Source organism: Microcaecilia unicolor, chromosome 3, assembly GCF_901765095.1.
Source record: "Microcaecilia unicolor chromosome 3, aMicUni1.1, whole genome shotgun sequence".
In the NCBI taxonomy this organism is placed as follows: domain Eukaryota; kingdom Metazoa; phylum Chordata; class Amphibia; order Gymnophiona; family Siphonopidae; genus Microcaecilia; species Microcaecilia unicolor.
The window spans coordinates 13570111-13596979 of NC_044033.1; the positions used below are offsets into that span (position 1 = coordinate 13570111).

General features: G+C 44.3%; 1 protein-coding gene across 1 annotated transcript in view; it reads left to right on the forward strand.

Moving 5' to 3' along the window:
* Window positions 1-26869, forward strand: part of DNAH8 (dynein axonemal heavy chain 8) — a 1267128-nt gene that overhangs the window by 1004115 nt on the left and 236144 nt on the right. The window contains 1 exon segment of the mRNA XM_030199255.1: window positions 9113-9339. Within this exon segment, the coding sequence (XP_030055115.1) occupies window positions 9113-9339 (227 nt within the window).

The following is a 26869-nucleotide window of genomic DNA, read 5'->3' on the forward strand; positions in this document are numbered from 1 at the left end:
GAAAAATAAGGTTATCTAGGAAGGCACAGGGTGAGAGAATGGGTGAAGGCACAGGGAAAGAGAGAGAATGGATGAAGGAACAGGGAGCATAGGGAGAGAGAGAGAATGAGTGAAGGCACAGGGGGCACATGGAGGGAGAGGGAGAATGGGTGAAGGCACAGGGGGCACATGGAGGGAGAGAGAGAATGGGTGAAGGTACAGGAGGACTCATGGAGGAACAGAGAGAATGGGTGAAGGCACAGGGGGCACATAGAGGGAGAGAGAGAATGGGTGAAGGCACAGGGGGCACATGGAGGGAGAGAGAGAATGGGTGAAGGTACAGGAGGACTCATGGAGGAAGAGAGAGAATGGGTGAAGGCACAGGGGGCACATGGAGGAAGAGAGAGAATGGGTGAAAGCACAGGGGGCACATGGAGGGAGAGAGAGAATGGGCGAAGGCACAGTGGGCACATGGAGGGAGAGAGAGAATGGGTGAAGGTACAGGAGGACTCATGGAGGGAGAGTGAGAATGGGTGAAGGCATAGGGGGAATCATGGAGGGAGAGAGAGAATGGGTGAAAGCACAGGGGGCACATGGAGGGAGAGGGAGAATGGGTGAAGGCACAGGGGGCACATGGAGGGAGAGAGAGAATGGGTGAAGGCACGGGGGCACATGGAGGGAGAGAGAGAATGGGTGAAGGTACAGGAGGACTCATGGAGGAAGAGAGAGAATGGGTGAAGGCACAGGGGGCACATGGAGGAAGAGAGAGAATAGGTGAAAGCACAGGGGGCACATGGAGGGAGAGAGAGAATGGGTGAAGGCACAGTGGGCACATGGAGGGAGAGAGAGAATGGGTGAAGGTACAAGAGGACTCATGGAGGGAGAGTGAGAATGGGTGAAGGCATAGGGGGACTCATGGAGAGAGAGAGAGAATGGGTGAAAGCACAGGGGGCACATGGAGGGAGAGAGAGAATGGGTGAAGGCATGGGGGGTACAGGGAGAAAGAATGGGTGAAGGCACAGGGAAAGAGAATGGGTGAAGGCACTGAGGGGCTCAGGGAGATTGAGAAAGAGAGAACAGGTGAAGGCACAGGGGGGCACTTGGGAGAGAGAATAGATGAAGCCCCCCCCCCCCCCCCAAAGTTACAGTACCTATTCAATGGCTGGTGGAGTGACTGAAGCCCTTCCAGCTGAAGAAATTCCCTTCCTCAGTCACCCCCTTTCTCCTCATACTGCCTTAGGAGCGAGGAAGTCAGTGGGCTGCCTCCAGCCACCAACGCTTGCACTGATGCACTCCCTAAACATGCTCCGTTTGTGCATGAACTGAGCATGCTTGGGAGTGCCAGTATCGGCGGCTGGAGACACCTTTCTGAGTTCCTTGCTGCATTAGTCAGCACAAGGAGGAAGGTGGACAGTTGGGCAGTGGATTTCTTTGACTGGCTTTGGCATCCCCACCAGCAAAGGTAAGATATCTAATGGGGGGGGGGGGAAGGAAATGTGTCCCCCACTCATCCCTGTGCCCACCCCCATGAACAGCTGGCTATGGCCCGTCTTTAATCATGTGATTAATCACGATTAAAATGATGAAAGTGCTAAGCCCCTAAGAGAAAACTTACACTGGCTTCCTCTTAAAGAATGTATAACTTTCAAAATATGTATTCTGGTGCATAAAATAATTCAAGGTGATGCTCCAACCTATATGTTAGATCTTATTGACCTACCACCCAGGAATGCTAAAAGATTGGCACGCACATTCCTAAATCTTCACTTCCCCAGCTGTAAAGGTCTAAAATACAGACTAATACATGCATCTAGCTTTTCATACTTGAGTTCACAAATGTGGAATGCTCTACCATTTGACCTGAAAATAATTTGTAACCTAATTAACTTCCGTAAGGCACTGAAAACACATCTCTTTAATAAGACATACCATAACGACTTATAATCGGAACTGTAATTCACCATCATTTACTTAACAATCGGATTATGTTCTCCCTATATCATATTGTTTAATTTTAATATGCAATCCATGTTCAATATGTGATACCAATTGTATATTTTCCCTTTTTTACCTGACTGTTCATTTAGAATTCATGTTCTATATATATGACCAATTGTATATGTATTCTGAAATGACATAAGTCATGACGGAAAATTGTAAGCCACATTGAGCCTGCAAATAGGTGGGAAAATGTGGGATACAAATGCAACAAATAAATAAATAAAATACAGCTCTAGTTTAGAATAAAGACATTTCATGCATCTGTGCACATACACATGTAACTTCCAAAATTCTGCTAAGCACCATTCTGTAAATACCAGCTTAGCTTTACGTACGGGGGAATTCTATATACGGTACCTGACGGTAGGTGCTACTTCTGTGCTGAGTGTTTGGCACAGAAAAGCGATAGATTACAAATTCAGCAGGACACAAATCACACCTTTGAATCACTGTGGGTTGAAATTCCATGTATAAATGGGAAAAAATGGTGATAGGAGTGTACTACCGTCCGCCTCGCCAGGATGAGCAGGTAGACACAGAAATGATAAAAAGAAATCAGAGACGCGAACAAAATGGGCAATGTGATAATAATGGGTGACTTCAATTATCCAAATATAGACTGGGTAAATGTAACATCGGGACACGCTACAGAGATACAATTCCTTGATGAAATCAAGGACACCTTTATGGAGCAACTGGTGCAGGAGCCGACGAGAGAAGGAAAAATTCTAGACTTGGTCCTTAGTGGAGCGCATGATCTGGTGAGGGACGTTATGGTACTGGGGCCGCTTGATAACAGTGACCATAATATGATCAGTTTTGACATCGACCTTGAAGTAACTGTACACAGAAAGTCAAATACGTTAGCGTTTAACTTTAAAAAAGGAGACTATGATAAAATGAGAAGAACGGTAAAAAAAAAAAACTTAGGGGGGCAACTAAGAGAGTAAAAACTGTACAACAGGCATGGACGCTGTTCAAAAATACCATCCTGGAGGCCCAGGCCATACATATTCCGCAAATTAGAAAAGAAAGACGGAAGTCCAAAAGACACCCGGCCTGGTTGAAAAGTGAGGTGAAGGAAGCTATTAGGGCTAAAAGAAACGCCTTCAGAAAATGGAAGAAGGAACCGTCTGAAAATAACAAGAAACAGCATAAGGAGTGTCAAAGCAAATGCAAGGTGCAGATTAAGAAGGCCAAGAGGGAGTATGAAAAAAAGATAGCATTAGAGGCAAAAAAACATAGTAAAATTTTTTTTCGGTATATTAAAAGCAGGAAGCCGGCAAAAGAATCGATTGGGCCGCTGGATGACCGAGGGGTAAAAGGGGCGATCAAGGAAGACAAAGACGTAGCGGAGAGACTGAATGAATTCTTTGCTTCGGTCTTCACCGGGATACCGGTGTCGGAAATGGTATTTCAAGCGGACGAGTCGGAGAAACTTACCGACTTCACGGTAAACCTGGAGGACGTAATGGGGCAGTTTGGCAAACTGAAGAGTAGCAAATCTCCTGGACCGGATGGTATTCATCCTAGAGTACTGATAGAACTGAAAAACGAGCTTGCGGAGCTACTGCTAGTGATATGCAACTTATCCTTAAAATCGAGCATGGTACCGGAAGATTGGAGGGTGGCCAATGTAACGCCCATTTTTTAAAAAGGCTCCAGGGGAGATCCGGGAAATTATAGACCGGTGAGTCTGACGTCGGTGCCTGGGAAAATGGTAGAGGCTATTATTAAAAACAAAATTACAGAGCACATCCGAGGACATGGATTACTGAGACCAAGTCAGCATGGCTTTTGTGTGGGGAAATCTTGCCTGACCAATTTACTTCAATTCTTTGAAGGAGTGAACAAACATGTGGACAAAGGGGAGTCGGTTGATATTGTGTATCTGGATTTTCAAAAGGCGTTTGACAAGGTACCTCATGAAAGGCTACAGAGGAAATTGGAGAGTCATGGGATAGGAGGAAATGTCCTATTGTGGATTAAAAACTGGTTGAAGGATAGGAAACAGAGAGTGGGGTTAAATGGGCAGTATTCACAATGGAGAAGGGTAGTTAGTGGGGTTCCTCAGGGGTCCGTGCTAGGACCGCTGCTTTTTAATATATTTATAAATGATTTAGAGATGGGAGTAACTAGCGAGGTAATTAAATTTGCTGATGACACAAAGTTATTCAAAGTCATTAAATCACGACAGGATTGTGAAAAATTACAAGAGGACCTTACGAGACTGGGAGACTGGGCGGCTAAATGGCAGATGATGTTTAATGTGAGCAAGTGCAAGGTGATGCATGTGGGAAAAAAGAACCCGAATTATAGCTACGTCATGCAAGGTTCCACGTTAGGAGTTACGGACCAAGAAAGGGATCTGGGTGTCGTCGTCGATAACACACTGAAACCTTCTGCTCAGTGTGCTGCTGCGGCTAAGAAAGCGAATAGAATGTTGGGTATTATTAGGAAAGGTATGGAAAACAGGTGTGAGGATGTTATAATGCCGTTGTATCGCTCCATGGTGCGACTGCACCTTGAGTATTGTGTTCAATTCTGGTCACCGCATCTCAAGAAAGATATAGTAGAATTGGAAAAGGTGCAGCGAAGGGCGACTAAAATGATAGCGGGGATGGGACGACTTCCCTATGAAGAAAGACTAAGGAGGCTAGGGCTATACAGCTTGGAGAAGAGACGGCTGAGGGGAGACATGATAGAGGTATATAAAATAATGAGTGGAGTGGAACAGGTGGATGTGAAGCTTCTGTTCACGCTTTCCAAAAATACTAGGACTAGGGGCCATGCGATGAAACTACAGTGTAGTAAATTTAAAACAAATCGGAGAAAATGTTTCTTCACCCAACGTGTAATTAAACTCTGGAATTCGTTGCCGGAGAAAGTGGTGAAGGCGGTTAGCTTAGCAGAGTTTAAAAAGGGGTTGGACTGTTTCCTAAACGACAAGTCCATAAACCGCTACTAAACGGACTTGGAAAAATCCAAAATTCCAGGAATAACATGTATAGAATGTTTGTACGTTTGGGAAGCTTGCCAGGTGCCCTTGGCCTGGATTGGCCGCTGTCGTGGACAGGATGCTGGGCTCGATGGACCCTTGGTCTTTTCCCAGTATGGCATTACTTATGTACTTATATGTACTTATGTTCTAATGGATACAAAGCGCTGAAACTGGGCAGAAATGGCAGGTCCACGTGAAAACACACATGCGCCCATTTACAGAACAGCACCTAAGTGTTTCTGCATGGCTCTGTAAAGGAGGCATAATGATGGGAGGGACATGGGTGGGTCCGGGATGCTCCCTTAAGATGTGCACGGTATTATAAAATAGTGCTAGGATTTATACCAAGTTCAGTTGGGGTAAATCCTTGCGCCCAAAGTTGAGTGCAGATCCTGGCACTTTGAGCATTTCTATAAAGGACGCCATCTCAGAATGCCCTTTATAGAATACTGTTCAGCGATGATTTTTTGGCGATGAATTTTATCGAGAGAGAAGAACGTCCAAAAGGTGTCATAAAGCAGCATTTGGACGAATTTCTTCTCAAAACATCCAAATCGGTATTTTCAAAACCTATTTTGTAGACGTTTGTCTATGCAATTTGTCTGCAGTGCATCCAAATCACAAAGAGGCGTGATGAGGGCATTTTGAAGGTGGGATTAGTGCATGCCTAACACTTGGGCGTTTTACAGCCATAATGGAACAAAACCAAAATGTCTAGGGTGAAAACTTCAACGTTCTAGTGTAGACATGTTTTTCTAATGAATAAGACACAAAAAGGTGCCCTAAATGACCAGATAACCACTGGAGGGATTCAGGGATGACCCCCACTAACTCACCCAGTGGTCACTGACCCCCTCCCACCCCCCCCCCCAAAAAAAAATGTGAATAAAAATAGTACTCACCAGCCTCTAAGATGTTATAGTCAGGTCCATTAGAACAGCATGCAGGCCTTTGGAGTGGTTGTAGTGGTGGGTGCAGTGCACTGTAGACAGGTGGATCCAGGCCCTTACCTCCCCCTACCTGTTACAGTTGTGGTGGAATCTGTGAGCAATCCAAAACTCAATAAAAACCCACTGTACCCTCATATAGCCATAAGGGCTATTGTACTGATATACAGTTAGGGTAGTGGGTAGGTTATGGAGGGCTCAGCAGACAAGATAAGGAAGCAATGGTGAGTTGTGAACCTGGGAGCATTTTTATGAAGTCCACAGCAGTGCCCCTTGGGTCTCTCCTAGAATGTCTGGGGTACCAATCTGCCAAAAATGCTGGCCCCTCCTACATCCCGATGGCCTGATTTTGAATGTTTTTAACGTGCGGTTTTTTATTTTCAAAAAATGGCCTAAAAAGGTAAACATATAAGGCATAAACCTTTGTTCGAAATGGTATTTTCGTAAAAAAAGATAGACATTTTTCATTTTTCGAAAATGGTTACATTTGATATTTGGATTTGGGATGTTTAGTGCAAAACGTCCAAAATCCAACTTAGACGTCATATCGAAAATGCCCTTCTGTGTATTTGCAAGGGGGCCATAAAGATGGATGGGCATGGGTGGAGCATGGTTTCGGTATAGAATAGTGTAAGTTCCATGCGTATCTGCAGCATTTCCATCAGTTCTGTGTCACCACTGTAGGCATCTATGTTCATGTATAGAATAAGGCTCCTTCCAGGCATCTAAGGGGGTAATTTTAGAGCTGGGCACTTCCATTTAGGTGCCCTGAGGCTGTACACTGGAGCCTATTCTGTAAGACTGTAAGTGCAATCTGGTATAGGCATGCCTATCATGTAAGCTTCTGTGCTTACATTGGCCATAGAGATGTATGTTACTTCCAATATTCTGTAAGTTACCTATGTAAGTGGGAGCTCCACCTGTCTGCAGAATAGCACATAGGGAGAACATTGGAATTTATATGTATATGTGCACATCAGGGCGGACTGACCATTCAGGCAACCGGGCAGTGCCCAAGGGTCCAAAGGCTCTAGGGGGCCCCAGAGGCTCTGCCCAGTTGCCTGTTGCAGCACATGACAGCAGGAAAGAGTGTGGTTCTTTCCTGCCCCCAAAGAAGCCTCTAGACCACCAGGCCCTTCAAGGTAGGACCGGGGAGGGTGGCGGCAGTGCAGCGGTAGGGTGACGGGCAGCGGCCAGGGGAGGCCCCAATGACCCTTACTGCCCTGGGGCCCTGACCACTGTCAGCCAACCCCTGGTGCACGCATATGTCAATATTCTAAACATTAACACGTGTAAATGTGAGCATGAACTTTATAGAATTGCCTTTAACACACTGTAGTAAAAGGCTTACTATAGAAAATTTGGCCATATTCATGTAAATGATTCCAGAAAATTTGTGCGTGCTAAAAAGCAATTGTAAACATTAAGAAGGATAATCTTTGAAGTGGAAGTATACCCATACTTTGAAAATTCAACAAACCTTTACAGGGAATAGTATGCACATACTTTTAACATTTGTGAAGAATTATAAAGGAGCTTATTGTAGAAGCTGTATTTGTATTTTAGACATCCAAATGCCAGTTTTACAGAGCTGGGTTACAGCCACCCAAACCTGCAGAATGTCCAGATGGCAGGGGGCATATTCTGGGTGGGTCAGGGAGTGGCTGACATTTCAAAGTCAATGTTCCAGTCATTCTGTATTTCAGAAGGGGAAGAAAGTGTATGTCTACAATTATGGATGTTGCTATTTAGAGGTCACACTCTTCCTATGCAACTTTCATCATAAGCAACGTACTTTGGAGGAAAAAGCCTCTGTATGTCTGTAGTCCAAATTTGATTTCACTTTAAGATTCACAGAACCACAATCTTCATCAGCTACAAAAAACCTCCAGCATTTATATTGCTTTAATTCTCCTCTTCAATATTTATCTATTTTTTAGTTTTTAGTTTTGTTTTTCATATTAAAAAAAAATAAATTGTATAGCACTTATCTGTCAAATCCACTATCAGGCTTATTTTTGAAAGAGAAGGACGCCCATCTTCCGACACAAATTGGGAGATGTGCGTCCTTCTCTCAGGGTCGCCCAAATCGGCATAATTGAAAGCCAATTTTGGGCGTCCTCAACTGCTTCCTATCACGGGGATGACCAAAGTTCATGGGGGCATGTCGGCACCATAGCAAAGGCGGGACTGGGGCATGATTAGGAGATGGGCGTCCTCGGCTGATAATGGAAAAAAGAAGGGCGTCCCTGACGAGCACTAGGCCGACTTGGTCCATTTTTTCATGCGACCAAGCCGTGAAAAGGTGCCTGAAGTGACCAGATGACCACCAGAGGGAATCGGGGATGACCTCCCCTTACTCCCCCAGTGGTCACCAACCCCCTCCCACCCTAAAAAAAAACACATTTTTTTTGTCAGCCTCTTTGCCAGCCTGAAATGTCATACCCAGTTCCATGACAGCAGTATGCAGGTCCCTGGAGCAGTTTTAGTGGGTGCAGTGCATTTCAGCCAGGTGGACCCAGGCCCATCCCCCCCCCCACACCTGTTACCTGTGGTGGTAAATGTGAGCCCTCCGAAACCCACTGTACCCACATGTAGGTGCCCCCCTTCACCCCTTAGGGATATGGTAGTCGTGTATAGTTGTGGGGAATGGGTTTTGGGGGCTCAGCACCGAAGGTAAGGGAACTATGCACCTGGGAGCAATTTGTGAAGTCCACTGCAATGCCCCCTAGGGTGCCCGGTTGGTGTCCTGGCATGTGAGGGAGACCAGTGCACTACGAATTCTGGCTCCTCCCACGACCAAAGGGCTTGGATTTGATCGTTTTTGAGATGAGCATCCTCAGTTTCCATTATGTCGAAAACCGGGGTCGACCATCTCTAAGGTCGACCATCTCAACATTTAGGTCGACCATCTTTAAGGTCGACCTAAATGTTGAGATTTGGGTGTCCCTGACCATATTATCGAAACAAAAGATGGATGCCCATCTTGTTTCGATAATACGGGTTTCCCTGCCCCTTTGCCGGGACGTCCTTAGAGATGGGCGCCCTTGGTCATCCCCGTTCGATTATGCCCCTCTTTATCTTTCAGATCTTTTTATCTTCCATTAAAATCCACACATCTTCTATTGAAGACTTGATCATTAATTATATAATATTTTTATATTCTTGAATGTTTTATTTGTAGGTTGGTGAGAAGTTCCGTGCCCGTTCTTTGAAATTTCCAGGTCTGATATCTGGTTGCACAATGGATTGGTTCAGTCGGTGGCCTAAACAGGCCTTGGTAGCTGTATCCAGTTACTTTCTCTCTGGATTTCATATTGCATGTTCTGCTGAGGTTAAAGCTAAAGTAGTAGAAACTATGGGTATATTTCATGACAATGTTTCTTCCAGTTGTGAGAACTATTTCCAAAGGTAAGTCAGTCTATATCTAAATATAATAGACACCTCAACAACTACTGATTTTCCCTATCTGGTTATAATCTCAACATAAAATAATAATCAGATAAATCATATGCAAGTGATAAATATGCTATATGATGTGATACTGTTGAAAGGGAAGCCACAATAACCTAGGCACATTGCTCTTCTTGACTCCCTCTACCTACTACTCATCTAAGTAACATTCAAGACTATTTGTTGTTTATGAAATTTTAATTGGTACATATATAACATTTTACTGTAGATGGATATGTCACAGAAGGACATCAATTATCAAGCATAAGAACATAAGAATAGCCATACTGGGTCATACCAGTGGTCCACCTGGCCCAGTATCCTGTTACCTAGCAGAAACCCAAATAGTATCAACATTCCATGCTACTAATCCCGGGGAAAGCAATGGCTTCCCCATGTCTATCTCGATAGCAGAATATGGATTTTTCCAATCCTTTTTTAAAAGCAATATGAAATTTATTTACAATAATCATTGCCAAACTTATAAACTCATCAGTGGGGTGGAAAGTTAAATAGGGTTTAACCTTTCAAATAATACTAAAACAAAAAGATACTCCATGAAACCAAAAACTAGAAGACGGAAAAAAAATTGTAGAAATTATTTTTCAATTAGTACACAATAAAGCTGTGCAATGTGTTCTGGAGGATGCGATCAAGGTGACTAACAGTTTTGGCAAAGTTCTTGGAGGAAATTTTTTTTTAAATGATTAGCCAAGTAGACTTGGGAAAGCTATCGCTTCTCTCTAGGAACAAGCTATATGATATTGATCTACATTTTGGGATCTTCCAGGTACTTGTTATCCAGAATAGCCACTGTTGGGTTCTCTCGGGACAGTGAGGACTCTGTTCTGTCTCAGCATGACTTATCTTATATTTTTATGTCTTCTGAGTAGGAGAGGGATCTAGGGGGAAACCTGTCACTACCTTCTAACATGGGCTTACTTTGACTTTTTTATTTGGGCGGAGGGCAAATGGTGAGGCAATAAGAGTTTGTGGGCACATTTGCATACATACGTCTCATACAGATTCATTATGGTTGTCCTAAAAAACAGAAAAGAGAGGAAGCCAATATATCAAGTGAAACTTTTGACTGAAATGAGCCAGCATTGCAGGAAGCTTCTCTCATGGTGCCCCCACTTAGATTTACATGCATTAGCAAGGGGAAAGCACACTTTCTCTCTTCTCCATATCTAGGCCTTTCCCCTTCTCCCCACCATTCAGCTTTCTCTCCCTTTCTCCCTCTCCAGCCCTTTTCAAATCCAAGGCACACATAATTTTTTTTTTTAATGTACAGCACACTAACCTGCATTGTGGACATGGAGAGGACTCCTATGATCAATAAAATAGCTGGGGAAGCAATGAAAGCCCATTAGAGGTTTGAAGGATTCAAATGATAAGGCTAGGGAGGGGGAAGAGGAAGAGGTGCTGTAAGCAGTGTGTGTGATGCATAAAGCAGAGTCTGGCTATCTGTGCTCTATATGCTGCCTACTAATTCTTATACTCCATGTATGACTACACGTGGGATCACCAGGTTTAAGTGCTGACGCTCAAAGTTGGATGCATAATCCACACTAAACTGGTACTCTGCAAATGGCACTCTGTGCGGAACAACTTTTACAGAATACTAGTTTAATACGGATCTTCCTGGCGCCTAACTTTGGGTGCCATTTACTAAGTGCTTAACATACTTTTGTAAAAGGTTCCCTAAGAGGTCAAGAACCTATTTTTCAATACCCATAGGATGGACACTTGAATCTTTGGCTTTCTTGAGACAAAAGTTTACCTAAACTCTATGCTTATTTCTTACATTGTTTCTTTCCAGCTTCTCATGAGCCGATACATGCACAGCAGTCTGAATATGGTAGCAGGATTATCATATTTGTTTCTTCATGTGAAATGTCATGATTTTAGGACCCTTTTTGATAAGTGTAAGGAGTATAGAAAATACATGGGCAGGGTCACCTATGATGCATTCTAAACAGCTTCTCCAGTATGAGTCTGATGATCACTGCCTGCAAACTCTCTTGGCAGTGATCTTCGGACTCAAGGTACAATATGCAGAACAAGCTCACTGTCATGCCCTGAAAGGTAGATATTTTTCTCAGAGGAAGCTGCAGATTAGATCATAGACCACTGTTTGATGCCTCAGATCCTCTCTGTAGCCACTTTGGATCAACTCTCCATGTCATCTTGGAGGTACTCAAGTGGGAAGAAACTGAGGAGACACTTCTGTCTCCTGCCTCCTCATAACTAGCATCAATCACAGGGACATCATTCTCATCTAGGAGAGCAGTGAGCCTGAATTCAAAGACATCCCAATTCTAAACCTGGTATGGACATTTATTGGCTTCATGGGGTCATAACCAGTACTTCCATGTTGGTTCTGGAGAATAGGGTGATGGTTAAGGTTTTACTGTATTTGGTTCTTGTTGAATCCTGCCATCAAGGCACCTGTGGTTTCCTGGGACTTCAGGATGTGATACTAACCCAGCTAATAAAAGTTCCCATAAGCTAGTATATTTTACCTGAACATCTTATATTTGGTAGCAGATAACTTTGACGTGCAAAGTAGGTCAGTGTAAGCTCTAGGCCTTAATGACTGATCCACTCTGTTCAAAGTTTTTCAACAATAGGATGGTTCTGCAAATATATCCTGAGTTCCTGCCTAAGGGAGTGCCAGATTCAAATCTTAACTATTGAATCATTTTTCCAACATTTTCCAAAAAGCTGTTCATCCTGGAGTGAACTAAAGCCCTTACACTGACCACCAACGTTTTGTTTCTTTTGACCTCAGCAATCCTGCTATTTGCTTGCTAATTGGATAGCAGATTACCTCTTTTTCTGTTATAGCTAGACAAGTTTGACTTTGGAAGGGCATGCCAAGGCTTACAGATAGTATACAAATATTGATGTATATAGATAGGTAAATAGATGTGGATAGATACGTACAGATAATTAAATTTGCTGACGACACATGGAGGGGCATAATCAAACGGGACGCCCAGGTTTTCATGAGGGGGTCCTCGCAGGATGGCCCCGTAAAGGGGAGGGGCAACCCATATTATCGAAACAAGATGGACGTCCACCTTTTGTTTCGATAATACGGTCGGGGACGCCCAAATCATGAAATTTAGGTCGAACTTAGAGATGGTCATCCTTAGGTCATTTTTGAGAGGGTCGTCCCCGTTTTTCAACAATAATGGAAACCGAGGACGCCCATCTCAAAAACAATCAAATCCAAGCCATTTAGTCATGGGAGGAGCCAGCATTCGTAGTGCACTGTTCCCCCTCACATGCCAGGACACCAACCGGGCACCGTTGGGGGCACTGCAGTGGACTTCAGAGGAAGCTCCCAGGTACTTTGCTCCCTTTCCTTCTGTGCTGAGCCCCCCCAAACCCCACTCCCCACAACTGTACACCACTACCAAGTAGGTAACAAGTAGGTGGGGGATGGGCCTGGGTCCGCCTGCCTGAAGTACACTGCACCCACTACAACTGCTCCAGGTACCTGTATACTGCTGCGATGGATCTGAGTATGGCATTTGAGGCTGGCATAGAGGGTGACAAAAAAGTATTTTTAAACTTTATTTTTATGGTGGGAGGGGGTTAGTGACCACTGGGGGAGTAAGGGGAGGTGATCCCCGATTCTCTCCAGTGGTCATCTGGTCAGTTTGGGCATCTTTTTGATGCTTGGTTGTGAAACAAAAAGGACCAAGTAAAATCGGCCAAGTGCTTGTCAGGAACACCCTTCTGTTTTCCATTATCGACCGAGAACGCCGATCTCCTAATCACGCCCCAGTCCCGCCTTCACTACACTGCCGACCTCCCCTCCCCCCCCCCCCCCCCCCCCATGAACTTTGGTCATCCCCGCGATGGAAAGCAGTTGAGGGTGCCCAAAATCGGTTTAAATTGAGCCCTTGCCTCAATTGGAAGACAGTGCAACTTTCTTAAGAGAGGAGTGACTGATTCAAACCTGTAGACCATAAATATCAAACATGAAGCAGTATTCTGCAATAACTGCACTCTTCTTTGAACAGTAGAAAAATACAATATTACAATAGTCTAGTTTACTCAATACTAATGCTTGAATCAACAGCCTAAATTAGTCAAAACCAAAATATTTGCAAATAGTTCTTAACTTTCTCAGAGTGTAGAATGAGTTTTGTACTACTAATTTGACATAAGTAGAAAAAGTCAATAGGCTCTCTACTTCGAGTCCCAAAATTCATGTAGATTGCTCAAAGACAAAACAGTCCAAACCTATTAAACATTTTGAGGAAAACTTAAGTTTTCAGGTCCAAGCCATAAAAATTTAGTTTTTTCACAGTTTAATTTCAAACTATTATTAGTAATCCAACTATCAATGTGTTGAACACACACTTCCAACTTATTCAGAATGGAAATCCAATCTTCAATAATAGGTAACAATAATGTAATATCGTCTGCAAAGATATAAAATGATATGTTCAATTTCTCCAGTTCCTGACCCGCAGGGCACCCCACAACCTGGCCTCCAGCTCCAAGGAAAACAATTCTGCCTTTTCACCATATAGCTTATTCAGCCAAAAAGCCTTTAAACCAAGAAAGCACAACCCCACCCAAACCTAGCTCGCTCAATCTAAATAATAAAAGATCGTAATCGACCAGATCAAATGCCAAAGAAAGATCGAACTGAATAATGATAGCATTTTGTCCCTTACTCAATAATGATTTTCCATAAGCAATGAGAGCACCCAATCTATCTCAGAACTGTGACTGCAAAAATAATCCTCCAATAATGTCACTACATATCTTTCCAAGACCCTCATAACCAAAGGGATGGAAGCTTCAGGCTGAAAATAACTAACAGATTGTAAATCTCCTTTAGGATTTTTTGGAATGGAAACAAGGACTATTTCACCCCATGAAGAAGGGAAATATCCACCAAATAAACAATCACTGAACCATTCCGTAAGTTTCCCAAGAAAAAATGGAGATATGTCCTTCATAACAAAAGTGGAGCAAAGATCTAGCACACTTAGCAAACAATAATTTCATATCATAGGAGAAAAGTTGTTCCACATTTGATCCCCAGGAGTCTCAATCCTTTCACATAATGCTAACATACCCACAAAATCAGTTATTTGTAATTTGGAACTTATAGATTTATTTATTTGTGGCATTTATACCCCGCTCAATAGCAGGTTCAGTGCAGCTTACAAAGTATGGTACAAAGTATCACAGAGATAATACAGGGATGGAAACAGTGTATCAAACAGATGACATAATTACTTAGCTTAGGTTCAGTATGGTACGATGTATCACAGAGATGATACAAAGTATGGAACAAAGTGTCGCAGGGACGGCATAATTTCATAGAGTGGGATAATTACATACAGTGGGACAGAGGTGTGTTGAAGGGATTGGAATGTGGGTGATATATTGGTGTGGAGTTATGTTTGAGAATTAGGACGGGTCGTAGGCTTGTTTGAAGAGGTAAGTCTTCAGCAGTTTTTGGAAGGGTAGATGCTCAGTGATTTTTCGGATGTGTTGAGGTATGGCGTTCCAGAGTTGGCTGCCTATTACAGAGAAGTTGGATGCATAGTAGGTTTTGTATTTAAGGCCTTTGCAGTTAGGGAGATGAAGATTGTGATATGTTCTAGAAGTACTGGTCCAGTTTCTGGCTGGAAGATCGATCAGGTTGGACATGAAGTGTATTCGTTCCTTGATTGGGAGCCAGTGAAGTTTTTCACGAAGTGGTGTTGCGCTTTCGAATCGTGATTTGCCAAAAATGAGTCTAGCTGCTGTGTTTTGGGTGGTTTGGAGTTTTTTCATTATTTGGGCTTGGCATCCGATGAAGATGCTGTTGCAGTAGTCGGCATGGGTGAGCACTGTGGATTGTACTAGATTGCAGAAAGTTTTCTGTGGAAGGTATGGCTTCACTCTTTTCAGTATCCACATCATGTTGAACATCCTTTTCGTCATGGCTTTTGCATGAGTTTCTAAAGTTAGGTGTTTGTCTAATGTTACTCCTAGGATTTTTAGATTATCTGATATTGGGATTGAAACGTCGGGGGTGGTCAGAGTGGCTGGGAGCTGAGTAGTGTGTTGTGATGAAAGGATGAGGCACTGAGTTTTTTCTTTATTCAGTTTCATCTTGAAAGCGTTGGCCCAGGATGCTAGAGTATTCATGGCAGTGAATATTTTCTCCGAGATTTCTGTAAGAGTGGATTTGAAAGGGATGAATATTGTGACGTCATCAGCGTAAATTATTGGATTTATCCCTAAAAAACATTGCTAAATCATTTGCAGATGGTATAAAATTGTGCTGTATTGTCAAATCATCAATATTCAACAAGCTGGAGAGGGTTTTGTCATTAACCCCAGTAAATTTGGAACATGAGTGCTGGGCAGACTTTTACAGTCTTTGTCCTGCAAATGACAAGATGGATTCGGATAGACTGGAGTGGGCTTTGACAGCAACTCCAGTAGTTGGAACATAAGAACAGAGCTGGGTAGACTTCTACAGTCTATGACCCAGAAACAACAAGAAAGACCAAGTATATAGTATCACAATCATTGTTAATGGGCTCTTCCCTGGGCTCGCTAATCTCATCACATGGTTTCCAGTACCATCTCTATGCTGATGACACCCAGCTTTACCTCTCCACTCCCGACATCACAGTCGAAACCCAGGCCAAAGTTTCAGCCTGCCTTTCAGACATCGCTGCCTGGATGTCCAACCGGCATCTGAAACTGAACATGGCAAAGACTGAGCTCCTTGTCTTTCCACCCAAACCCTCTTCTCCTCTTCCCCCACTTTTCGTCTCTGTTGACAACGCCCTCAACCTCCCCGTCTCTTCAGCCCGTAATCTCGGATTCATTTTCGACTCCTCCCTCTCCTTCTCTGCCCATATCCAGCAGACAGCTAAGACCTGTCGCTTCTTCCTCTATAATATTAGCAAAATTCGCCCATTCCTCTCTGAACAGACCACCCAAACCCTCGTCCACTCTCTTGTTACGTCTCGTCTTGACTATTGCAACCTTCTCCTCACTGGCCTCCCGCTTAGCCACCTATCCCCCCTTCAATCTGTCCAAAATTCCGCCGCACGTCTTATCTACCGCGTGAACCGATACTCTCATATCACCCCTCTCCTCAAGTCGCTTCACTGGCTCCCGATCCGCTACCGTACACAGTTCAAGCTTCTCCTATTGACCTTCAAGTGCACTCAATCTGCAGCCCCCCATTACCTCTCTACCCTCCTCTCCCCGTATGTTCCCACCCGTAACCTCCGCTCTCAGGACAAATCACTCCTATCTGTACCCTTCTCCACCACCGCTAACTCCAGACTCCGCCCCTTCTGCCTCGCATCACCTTATGCCTGGAACAAACTTCCCGAGCCCATACGCCATGCGCCCTCCCTGCCCATTTTCAAGTCCTTACTCAAAGCCCATCTCTTCTCCCTTGCTTTTGGCGCCTAACCACCTTCCCCATTCATGATACCTACACTGACTACATAGTTTGTTACCTTTAGATTGTAAGCTCTCTTGAGCAGGGACTGTCCTTCCCCATGTTTAAACTTGTACAGCGCTGCGTAACCCTGGCAGCGCTATAGAATTGCTAAGTAGTAGTAGTAGTAGTAATTTAATCTTGAATTGAGAATGAATGCGACTGTTAGGCAGACTGGATAGACCATTCAGGTCTCTATCTGCCGTCACTTACTATGTTACTATATTAAGAGTTCCCTCGTTATAGACATGATAACCAGCTAGTGTGGTGGTGATCATAGAACGCTAACTGATTAGCACATCCACACCCATTTTCCACCCGACAGGCCCCTCACAAAAAAATAAGAAAAAATAAATATAACCCTTGAGTTTAACAGCCATATTAGGCTGTGTGAAACCGTAGAGTATCTCTGGACAGTTTCAAGATAGCCAGTTATCCTGAAACCAGCCAAACATAAGCCAGATATTTAAGGCCAGTCACCGGAAATGGCCCGGCACTGAATATCCAGACTCAGCGCTGACCGCAGGAGTTAGCCGGTCTAACTCTTGCAGTCTGAAAATCAGCCTATACATGCTTAGTGCATGCAGATGGCAAAACTACCACAGAACACTTTAGCATGCCCCGTCTTTTAGGCCAGTTTTGCTGAATTAGGCACGTTAGTGCCTCATGCAGCTTAGTCAAAGGGCCCCAAAATACCCCATAAGTGGGATTAATGCTCCTGGATTAGTGAAGCAAGCACCATGTGGATTAAGATAGGTAAAAACATGTCTGTAACTAGCTATGTGCAGCCACATAGTAACATAGTAGATGACGGCAGAAAAAGACCTGCATGGTCCATCCAGTCTGCCCAACAAGACAAACTCATATGTGCTACTTTTTGTGTATACCCTACTTTGATTTGTACCTGTCCTCTTCAGGGCACAGACCGTATAAGTCTGCCCAGCACTATCCCCGCCTCCCAACCACCAGTCCCACCTCCCACCACCAGCTCTGGCACAGACCGTATAAGTCTGCCCAGCACTATCCTCGCCTCCCACCACCAGCTGGCTCTGCCACCCAATCTCGGCTAAGCTCCTTAGGATCCATTCCTTCTGAATAGGATTCCTTTATGTTTATCCCACGCGTGTTTGAATTCTGTTACCGTTTTCATTTCCACCACCTCCCATGGGAGGGCATTCCAAGCATCCACTACTCTCTCCGTGAAAAAATACTTCCTGACATTTTTCTTGAGTCTGCCCCCCTTCAATCTCATTTCATGTCCTCTCGTTCTACTGCCTTCGCACCTCCGGAAAAGGTTCGTTTGCGGATTAATACTTTTCAAATATTTGAACGTCTGTATCATATCACCCCTGTTTCTCCTTTCTTCCAGAGTATACATGTTCAGGTCATCAAGTCTCTCCTCATACGTCTTGTAACGCAAATCCCTTACCATTCTCGTAGCTTTTCTTTGCACCGCTTCAATTCTTTTTACATCCTTCGCAAGGTACGGTCTCCAAAACTGAACACAATACTCTAGGTGGGGCCTCACCAACGACTTATACAGGGACATCAACACCTCCTTTCTTCTGCTGGTCACACCTCTCTCTATACAGCCTAACAACCTTCTAGCTACGGCCACCGCCTTGTCACACTGTTTCGTCGCCTTCAGATCCTCAGATACTATCACCCCAAGATCCCTCTCCCCGTCCGTACCTATCAGATTCTCCCCGCCTAACACATACATCTCCCGAGGGTTTCTATTCCCTAAGTGTATCACTTTGCATTTCTTCGCATTGAATTTTAATTGCCAAACCTTAGAGCATTCTTCTAGCTTCCTCAGATCCTTTTTCATGTTTTCCACTCCCTCCCGGGTGTCCACTCTGTTGCAGATCTTAGTATCATCCGCAAATAGGCAAACTTTACCTTCTAACCCTTCGGCAATGTCACTCACAAATATATTGAACAGAATCGGTCCCAGCATCGATCCCTGAAGCACACCACTACTCACCTTTCCCTCCGAGCGAATTCCATTCACCACCACCCTCTGGCTTCTGTCCGTCAACCAGTTCCTAATCCAGTTCACCACTTCGGGTCCTATCTTCAGCCCATCCAGTTTATTTAAGAGCCTCCTGTGGGGAACCGTGTCAAAAGCTTTGCTGAAATCTAAGTAGATTACGTCCATAGCTCGTCCTTGATTCAATTCTCCTGTCACCCAATCAAAGAACTCAGTGAGATTCGTTTGGCACGATTTCCCTTTGGTAAAACCATGTTGTCTCGGATCTTGCAACTTATTGGCTTCCAGGAAATTCACTATCCTTTCCTTCAGCATCGCTTCCATTATTTTTCCAATAATCGAAGTGAGGCTTACCGGCCTGTAGTTTCCAGCTTCTTCCCTATCACCACTCGTGTGAAGAGGGACCACCTCCGCCGTTCTCCAATCCTTCGGAACCTCTCCCGTCTGCAAGGATATGTTAAACAAATCTTTAAGAGGACCCGCCAGAACCACTCTGAGCTCCCTCAATATCCTGGGGTGGATCCCATCCGGTCCCATGGCTTTATCCACCTTTAGCTTTTCAAGCTGTTCATACACACTCTCTTCCGTGAACGGTGCTCTATCCACTTCAATCTCATTTATACTTTTTGCAGTACATCGCGGTCCTTCTCTAGGATTTTCTTCTGTGAAAACAGAACAAAAGTATCTATTTAGAAAATTTGCTTTTTTTTCATCATTATCCACAAAGCGGTTCGCAGTATCTTTTAGTCTCAATTCCCTTTTTAGTCATTCTCCTTTCACTTATATACCTGAAGAAATTTTTGTCACCCCTCCTTACATTTCTAGCCATTTGTTCTTCCGCTTGCGCTTTCACCAGACGTATCTCTCTCTATGCTTCTTTCAGTTTCATCCTGTATTCCTCCTCGTGTTCCTTTTCTTTAGTTTTTGTATATTTCTGGAATGCCAACTCTTTAGCCTTTATTTTCTCAGCCACTTGCTTGGAGAACCATATCGGTTTCCTTTTTCTCTTGCTTTTATTTACTTTCCTTACATAAAGGTTCGTGGCCTTATTTATAGCTTCTTTCAGCCTGGACCACTGTCCTTCCACTTCTCGTATTTCCTCCCAGCCCATCATCTCCTTCCTCAGGTATTCCCCCATTTTACTAAAGTCAGCACGCTTGAAATCCAGAACTTTGAGTTTTGAGTGGCCGCTCTCCACTTCAGGCTGGTGGCTGTTTAATTTTTTTTTTTTTTTTGCACTGTTGAAATGAATGCCACTGTTTTCTTGAAAAAGTAATTGTTGAACTTTAGTTATTTTTTTCAGTGAAAATGGGCCACTGAAACCTTGCAGTAATAAGCTGCTTTGTTTGATTTTTCATTGCAGCAGCTCATTAATGCCGAAATTACATAAACTTTTGCACAAATCAAACTTTGTACAAACGTTTACTTCAAAGTGTATTTTGGCGAAGTGATGTATAAAAGTGCACTTTGTGTGAAAAAGCAGAAAACCACAGACCTTTAGTGTTTTTTCAGAAGTTGTGTGCAGTTTTTCATGTGACATCCCTTCTGCAAAGCCACTTTGCACTTTAGTACATAGGACACTTTATCAGGTTAATCCTTATAGTGGTTATTTTAGAAGCTCTATTCTGGGGGTCACGTGATGCGCGAGAGCTGAACGGACGTCTGCTGGCTCGGCTCCCTTCCCCTCAACTTTATACCCCAAATTAAAAGCGCAGATTGAACACCTACCCCCTATCAAACAGCACGGCAAACCAGTTGAAAGCGTGGAGAAGTAAATCGCGAAGCTCTAACAGGTGAAGGAGCCAGGGATGCCAGAAAAAGCGCTGCGATCTGGAAAAGAAAAGAGCAGCATGGCAAAAAGCAAAATGGCGTCGCAGGCATTGAATGCATCTGCACAGCTCTGCAACTCAAACGTCTCGCCGGTATCAGAGGATTTGGTGCAAGTATCCATAAAAAACATGTCCCAGTTGTTAGACGATAAACTTGCTAAGCTGAATGCGGGCATGGACGACATAAAAGAATGTATAGCGAGCCACGCGGTCCGCCTACAACAGGCTGAGGAAAGAATATCCTCGCAAGAAGACCAGATGGCAGAAGCGGCTGGGCGTATCAGGGACTTGGAGGCACAAGTTCGCACTTTAACTGAGAGGGTGGAGGATCAGGAAAATAGAGGACGACGAAATAACATCCGGTTCGTGGGCTTCCCTGAATCACTCAATGAAGCAGAGCTGAAATATCTAGCAGAGTGGGAGATCCCCCGGCAACTGGGGCTGGCACCAGACCTAGGCCAGGGACAAGTGGAAAGAATTCATCGTATTGGGCAGCGCAGAGAGCAGGCTGCAAAGCCAAGATTGGTTATTGCACGCTATATGAACTATGCTGTTAAAGCAAAAATACTAGATCAGTACAAGAAGCAGAGAAACGTGGAATACAATGGAAAGCGAATACTGATGTTTCAAGACTTCTCCTTCCGAGTTATGGAGCAACGGAGATTGTTAACGCCGTTTTGCACCCAGCTGTTTGAGAAAAAAATTAAATTTGCACTCCAGTACCCAGCCAAAGTACGGATCACTTATCAAAATCAATCGTTCACCCTCACAAAGGTGGAAGAACTGCAGGCTTTTCTGGGTAAGCTATAGAGAGAGCCGGATTCGAGCGGCGGAGTGGGGGCAGGACGGAAGGCGAAATGGACAAGAATGCTAAATCAACAAAAATGAATGTGATGGTTAAATAATAAAAAACAGCAAAAATGTTATATGGGAGCAGACTTGAAAAGGACAAAAAAGAATATACGGACGACTAACGAGATAAGAACAGTGAGTGCATAGCCTTGAGAAACACCACCCCTGTGTAGCATCCAGACTTTTGTGGCAGGCAATCCACCGAAGCCATTTACAAGATTGAAAATTGTGTAACTCTCTTTCTTAAAGAATGGAGAGGACGCTACATATATAACAGGCAGAGCCAAGCAAGGCAGCAACAGGGGCGAGCCTCCAGGCTTAAATGAGATGACGGATCGCACGGAAGGAACAGCTATAAAGCATTTCACGCAGCATGTGCAGCTCTGATAGAATCTGGATGCCCCAGTATGAGAGAGACTTTGCAAGGGTGCCAGGGAAGATGAGTGGTAATAAATTACAGTTCACAGCAAATAATGTTTTTCTTTCAGTTTAAAGGTTGGGAAACATTTGGGAGTAATACTGTTAAGGGTTGAAGGGGGAGTTATCTGATTTTGTGATTGAGTTAATCTGTGTTTGAGCGAAAGTAATATTTCCTTTCAGTTTCACGATGTATCTGGGGGGAGCTGGGGGGGAGGGGAGGGAGCAATTCAGTAACATGGGGATGGTTGAGGGGGGAGGTACCTCAATCAAGGAGGACAGGGTGGAAGAAGGGAGGGGAGGAGCTTGGCAGTCACGGAGATGCGCATGGGGGAGTGCTGGGAAGATAGAAAGAATGGATGGCAATGCGCATGGGAAACAGGAGGGAAGGAGTAGAGGGCAGGATGGGAGGGGGGAGGGGTGGGTGAGTCAGAGGGGGAGAGGGAAAGCGCAGATGAGAAACAAGAAGCATATAAAGCTTAAGGAGTTCCTGTGGCTGCAGAATGAGAAACTGCACCTTAAACGAGGACACAGACAAAGGCAAGCGAGGAAGCAGGGGTCATTAAGGTTCTGGGGTGGCACTGCTGGGATGCTACCCTGGGAAAAAAAATAAAGTAATGTATTGTCATACAAGAATGGCTCAGGCGTGGGAAAATGGGTAGTTTGCGGGTAGCAACCCTTAATGTAGACGGTATACACTCTCCCATAAAACGGAAAAAGATCTTGCACTATAGTAAACAATTGAAGGTGGATGTGTTGCTACTGCAGGAGACACATTTGTCATCATCAGAGCATATCAAACTGAAGCAGGGCTGGGTAGGCGAACTCGTTTTTGCCTCTTTTAACAGCAGGCGGAGAGGTGTGGCGATACTTATGCAAAAAGGGCTCGACAGCACCTGTCATAGGGTGATCCAAGATCCAGAGGGTAGATTTGTAATTTGGGTAAGAACCTTACAGGGGGAGAAGACGCTGTTATGCTCGGTTTATGCGCCCAACATTTACTCGCACAAGTTTTATCTGCAACTGCTAGCGGCCCTGGCCCCACTGAAGGAATACAAAATGTTCGTAGGGGGAGACTTTAACATAACAGCAGACCCGTTAATTGATTGTAATCCACCCAAGCCATGACCCAAGGGGCAGGGGGTTAGGGGTATAAATTTACTCCAACAGGATCTAGGGTTAGTAGACATTTGGAGAGTCTTGCACCCAGATGAGAAAGATTATACTTTTTACTCACACGTGCACAAATGTAGGGCGAGACTGGACTACATATTGGTAGCGCAGCCACTCTTTGCCCGGAGCCGGGCAACAGAAATTGAGGCGGAGGTAGTATCGGATCACAGTATGGTTTGGGTAGACTGTAATATCAGTGGGGGAGGGAAAAAAGTCAGTTGGAGAATGAACCCCACTTTATATCAAGAAAGGGAATTTCGAGGATTTCTTCAACAAGAATGGAAGCAATATATAATAGACAACGTATCCTCAGTTGCCAGCCCAATAACGCTGTGGGAAGCAGGAAAAGCCGTGATGAGGGGTAAGATCATAGAATACACGGCGAGAACCAGGAAAAAGAGCGATGAGGAACTACTAGAGAAATTGAGGATGCTACAGGCCGTTCGGATTAAAGTGATGCGGGGCGATGCAAAGCAGCAGGTAGTCTTTAGAGAGCTAAAATGTCAAATTAATAGCATCTTGAATCAAAGAGCGGCAAGGGACATCCTAGTATATAAATACAAACTCCATAGGTGGGGCAACAAGACAGGTAGCCTACTGGCTAACCTAGTTCGAAACAGAGCGGCAAAACAATTGGTAAGCCACATTAAAACTACAAAGGGGCAAGTAGTAAGGTGGAGGAGATAAAAGAAGCGTTTGTAGATTTTTACAAATCTCTTTATGATAGGGGAAGCAGTGATAGGATACAGCGGGAGGTATTTTTTCGGAATGTTGATTTACCTTCCCTGACGCAGGAGCAGAGAGCAACTTTGAACATGGGCATCACAGGACCTGAAATTCAAGAAGCAGTAAAAAAGCTTAAATTAGCAAAGGCCCCGGGGCCAGACGGGCTAGGACCCGAATTTTATAAGATCCTGGGAGGGCAGTTGGCAGGGCCTTTTAGTGAATTGTGTGATACGCTGTGTCAGGAAGGACAATTTGTGGGAGATTTAACGCATGCCTCTATAATAGTACTTCCTAAGCCGGGACGCGATAAAGAATTATTGGGCTCATACAGGCCTATATCCCTGTTGAACCAAGATATAAAACTATTTGCTAGTATTATGGCTGCAAGATTAGGTAAGGTTTTGCCATCTCTGGTGCATCCAGACCAGTCTGGCTTCGTACCGGGAAGATACGCCTCTACTAATATATTAAGAGCTTTAAGTGTCATTCAGGCAGAGGGGAATCAATCGGGAGATAAAGTCATCGCCAGTCTAGATGCAGAAAAAGCGTTTGATAAGATTTTATGGGACTACCTTTTTTGGGTGCTGCCGTAATTTGGAATACATGGGGAGTTCTTGCAGGGAGTAAGGGCTTTATACAGGAACCCCACGGCACAAATAATGGTAAATAACGAACTATCCTCCTCATTTGTGTTGCAGAGAGGTACACGGCAAGGTTGCCCACTGTCGCCTATGCTATTTGTCTTGGCATTGGAGCCCTTAGCGAGTAAAATCAGGCAGACACGGGAGCTCCAGAGAATTCAAAGAGGGCAGGCAGAATACAAAATTAACCTCTTTGCTGATGATATGTTGATCTTTTTGGGGGAGGCCAATAAGGGGATCCCTATTCTAATTAATCTTATCCAGCAATTTGGCACTTTTTCAGGGTTAAGAATTAACTTTGACAAATCAGAAGCAATGGCGTTGTCTAGTAACAGTGTAAGTAAGAACTGTCCAGATTTCCCCCTAACTTGGACGCGGGGTCCTATGAAATATTTGGGCGTGTATCTACACTTAGATTTTAAGATCATATACCAGAAAAATGTTAGAGATAAGTTAGAGGCAATTAAGCGCTTATGTGGGCAGTGGAAAGATCTACCAGTGTCACTCATGGGTAGGATCGCGCTGGTAAAAATGGTGCTATTCCCAAAGATTTTATATGCCCTGCAAATGGTGCCTTTGTGGGTACATAGTAAGGATGAGGGGGTATACAGGGGAGCAATTTTATCTTTCATTTGGGGAGGCAAAAGAGCTAGGATAAGATATAATAAATTAACGAGGGCAAGAAATGAAGGGGGAGCCAATTTGCCGGATCTCTGGCTTTATAATGTAGCGGCGCTCCTGAGGTGGATACACGAACTGCACTCGGGACATTTTGTCTTTGCACCGCCAGAAGTGTGGCAGAACGCCATCCAGCATTGCTCAGTGCTTAATGGCTTGCAGGTTAGGAGCACACAGGTTAAGCTTACACCTCTTACGAGACCGCTAAAGATGGCATGGGAGTGGTGGCGCCATAGGATAGGAGCTACAGAGGGGCCATCATCATTCTTAGAACTACAGGACAATCCGGGATTCCCAGCAGGCGTAGGACCTACACATGTTAAGGAATGGGTAAAGAGAGGATGTAGGTATGTAGGGCAGGTAGTGGGGGAGGGGGGAGCCCAGATTCTCTCCTTTGCAGAATGTCAGGAACGTTGGCACATCCCACAGAAGTTGTTTTTCTCATATTTACAAATTAGACATTATGTATCCACGCTGCGAGGCAAAGCGGATAAGCGTCCAACATTTACGGCACTAGATGTGGTGTTTAAACAAGTACCATCGGGGTGCAACAAACTCTCGTATTGGTATTACTTGGGGAAAACTTGGAGGCCAGCAGTAATGGTTGATACATTGGCAGGACAGTGGAGTAAAACGGTAGACATGGAAGTCTCGAACAAAGAGCTACAGAACTGCTTCGAGCTAGCTTACAAAATAACGCCCAATGTGAGCTGTCATGAAACTCAATTTAAAATACTACATCAGGCATATATTACGAGGAGCAGGGGCAAAACAATGAGATTGTGGGACTCTGAAGACTGCAAAAAGTGTGTGAACCAAAAGGGCACCTTAGCACACCACTTTGTGGAATGTGGGCAATTACAGGGTTTTTGGAACGGAGTGCTGAAGGAAGAAGTGATAGAGCAACCCATAGAATGGAGCTACAGGACCTTACTAATGGGCTCAGAGACGGACTTGCGCACACAAGGGTTAAACTTGTACCATTCTAGGTTTGTTCTCCTAGCACTGGTGCTGGCTAAAAAAGTTATATTACAACACTGGAGAGACAAGAATCCTCCCCCTCTCAATAAGTGGTACACAAGTATGAAACAGATGACGGGATGGGAGGGGGGAGGTCAGTTTGAATATGAATGGAGCAGACCGACACCAAGCCGACGCCTATGGCAAAGGAGTTATCAGTGCTTGACACAGCTTCCCAACAGGGAGACATAAGTGGTGAGGGGGGCACAGGGAGAGCGCCACAAAGGGCCTGCAGTCACAGGAACACGAATGGGAAGGGGATAGGGGAGGAGGGACAGGGGGGGAGGGAGGGGGGATAATGAGAAAATTAAGAGAACGGACATGAATGAATGGATGTGTATGGATAGAAGCACATGAAGAGGGTAACGTATCGCACCAGTCATGGGGACATAGCCCAGATAGGTCTGGGGTATTGAGGATTGTTAGATGGCTGATAGGTGCTTAGGAGTTCACGTTCAATGTTAAATACTCTGTACTACATATGTTATGTATAGTTTTGGTAATGTACTTGGAAATCTAGTTGATGTACGCTCTACATTGGCAGTGTGCCTTTGAGCGGAAAAATGGTTGTAAGATGGAAGTCTGTTACTCTTATTAATAAAAACATTAAAAAAAAAAAAAAGAAGCTCTATTCTTATTTTGGGCGTCTGAAAACTGGCATGTAGATAGC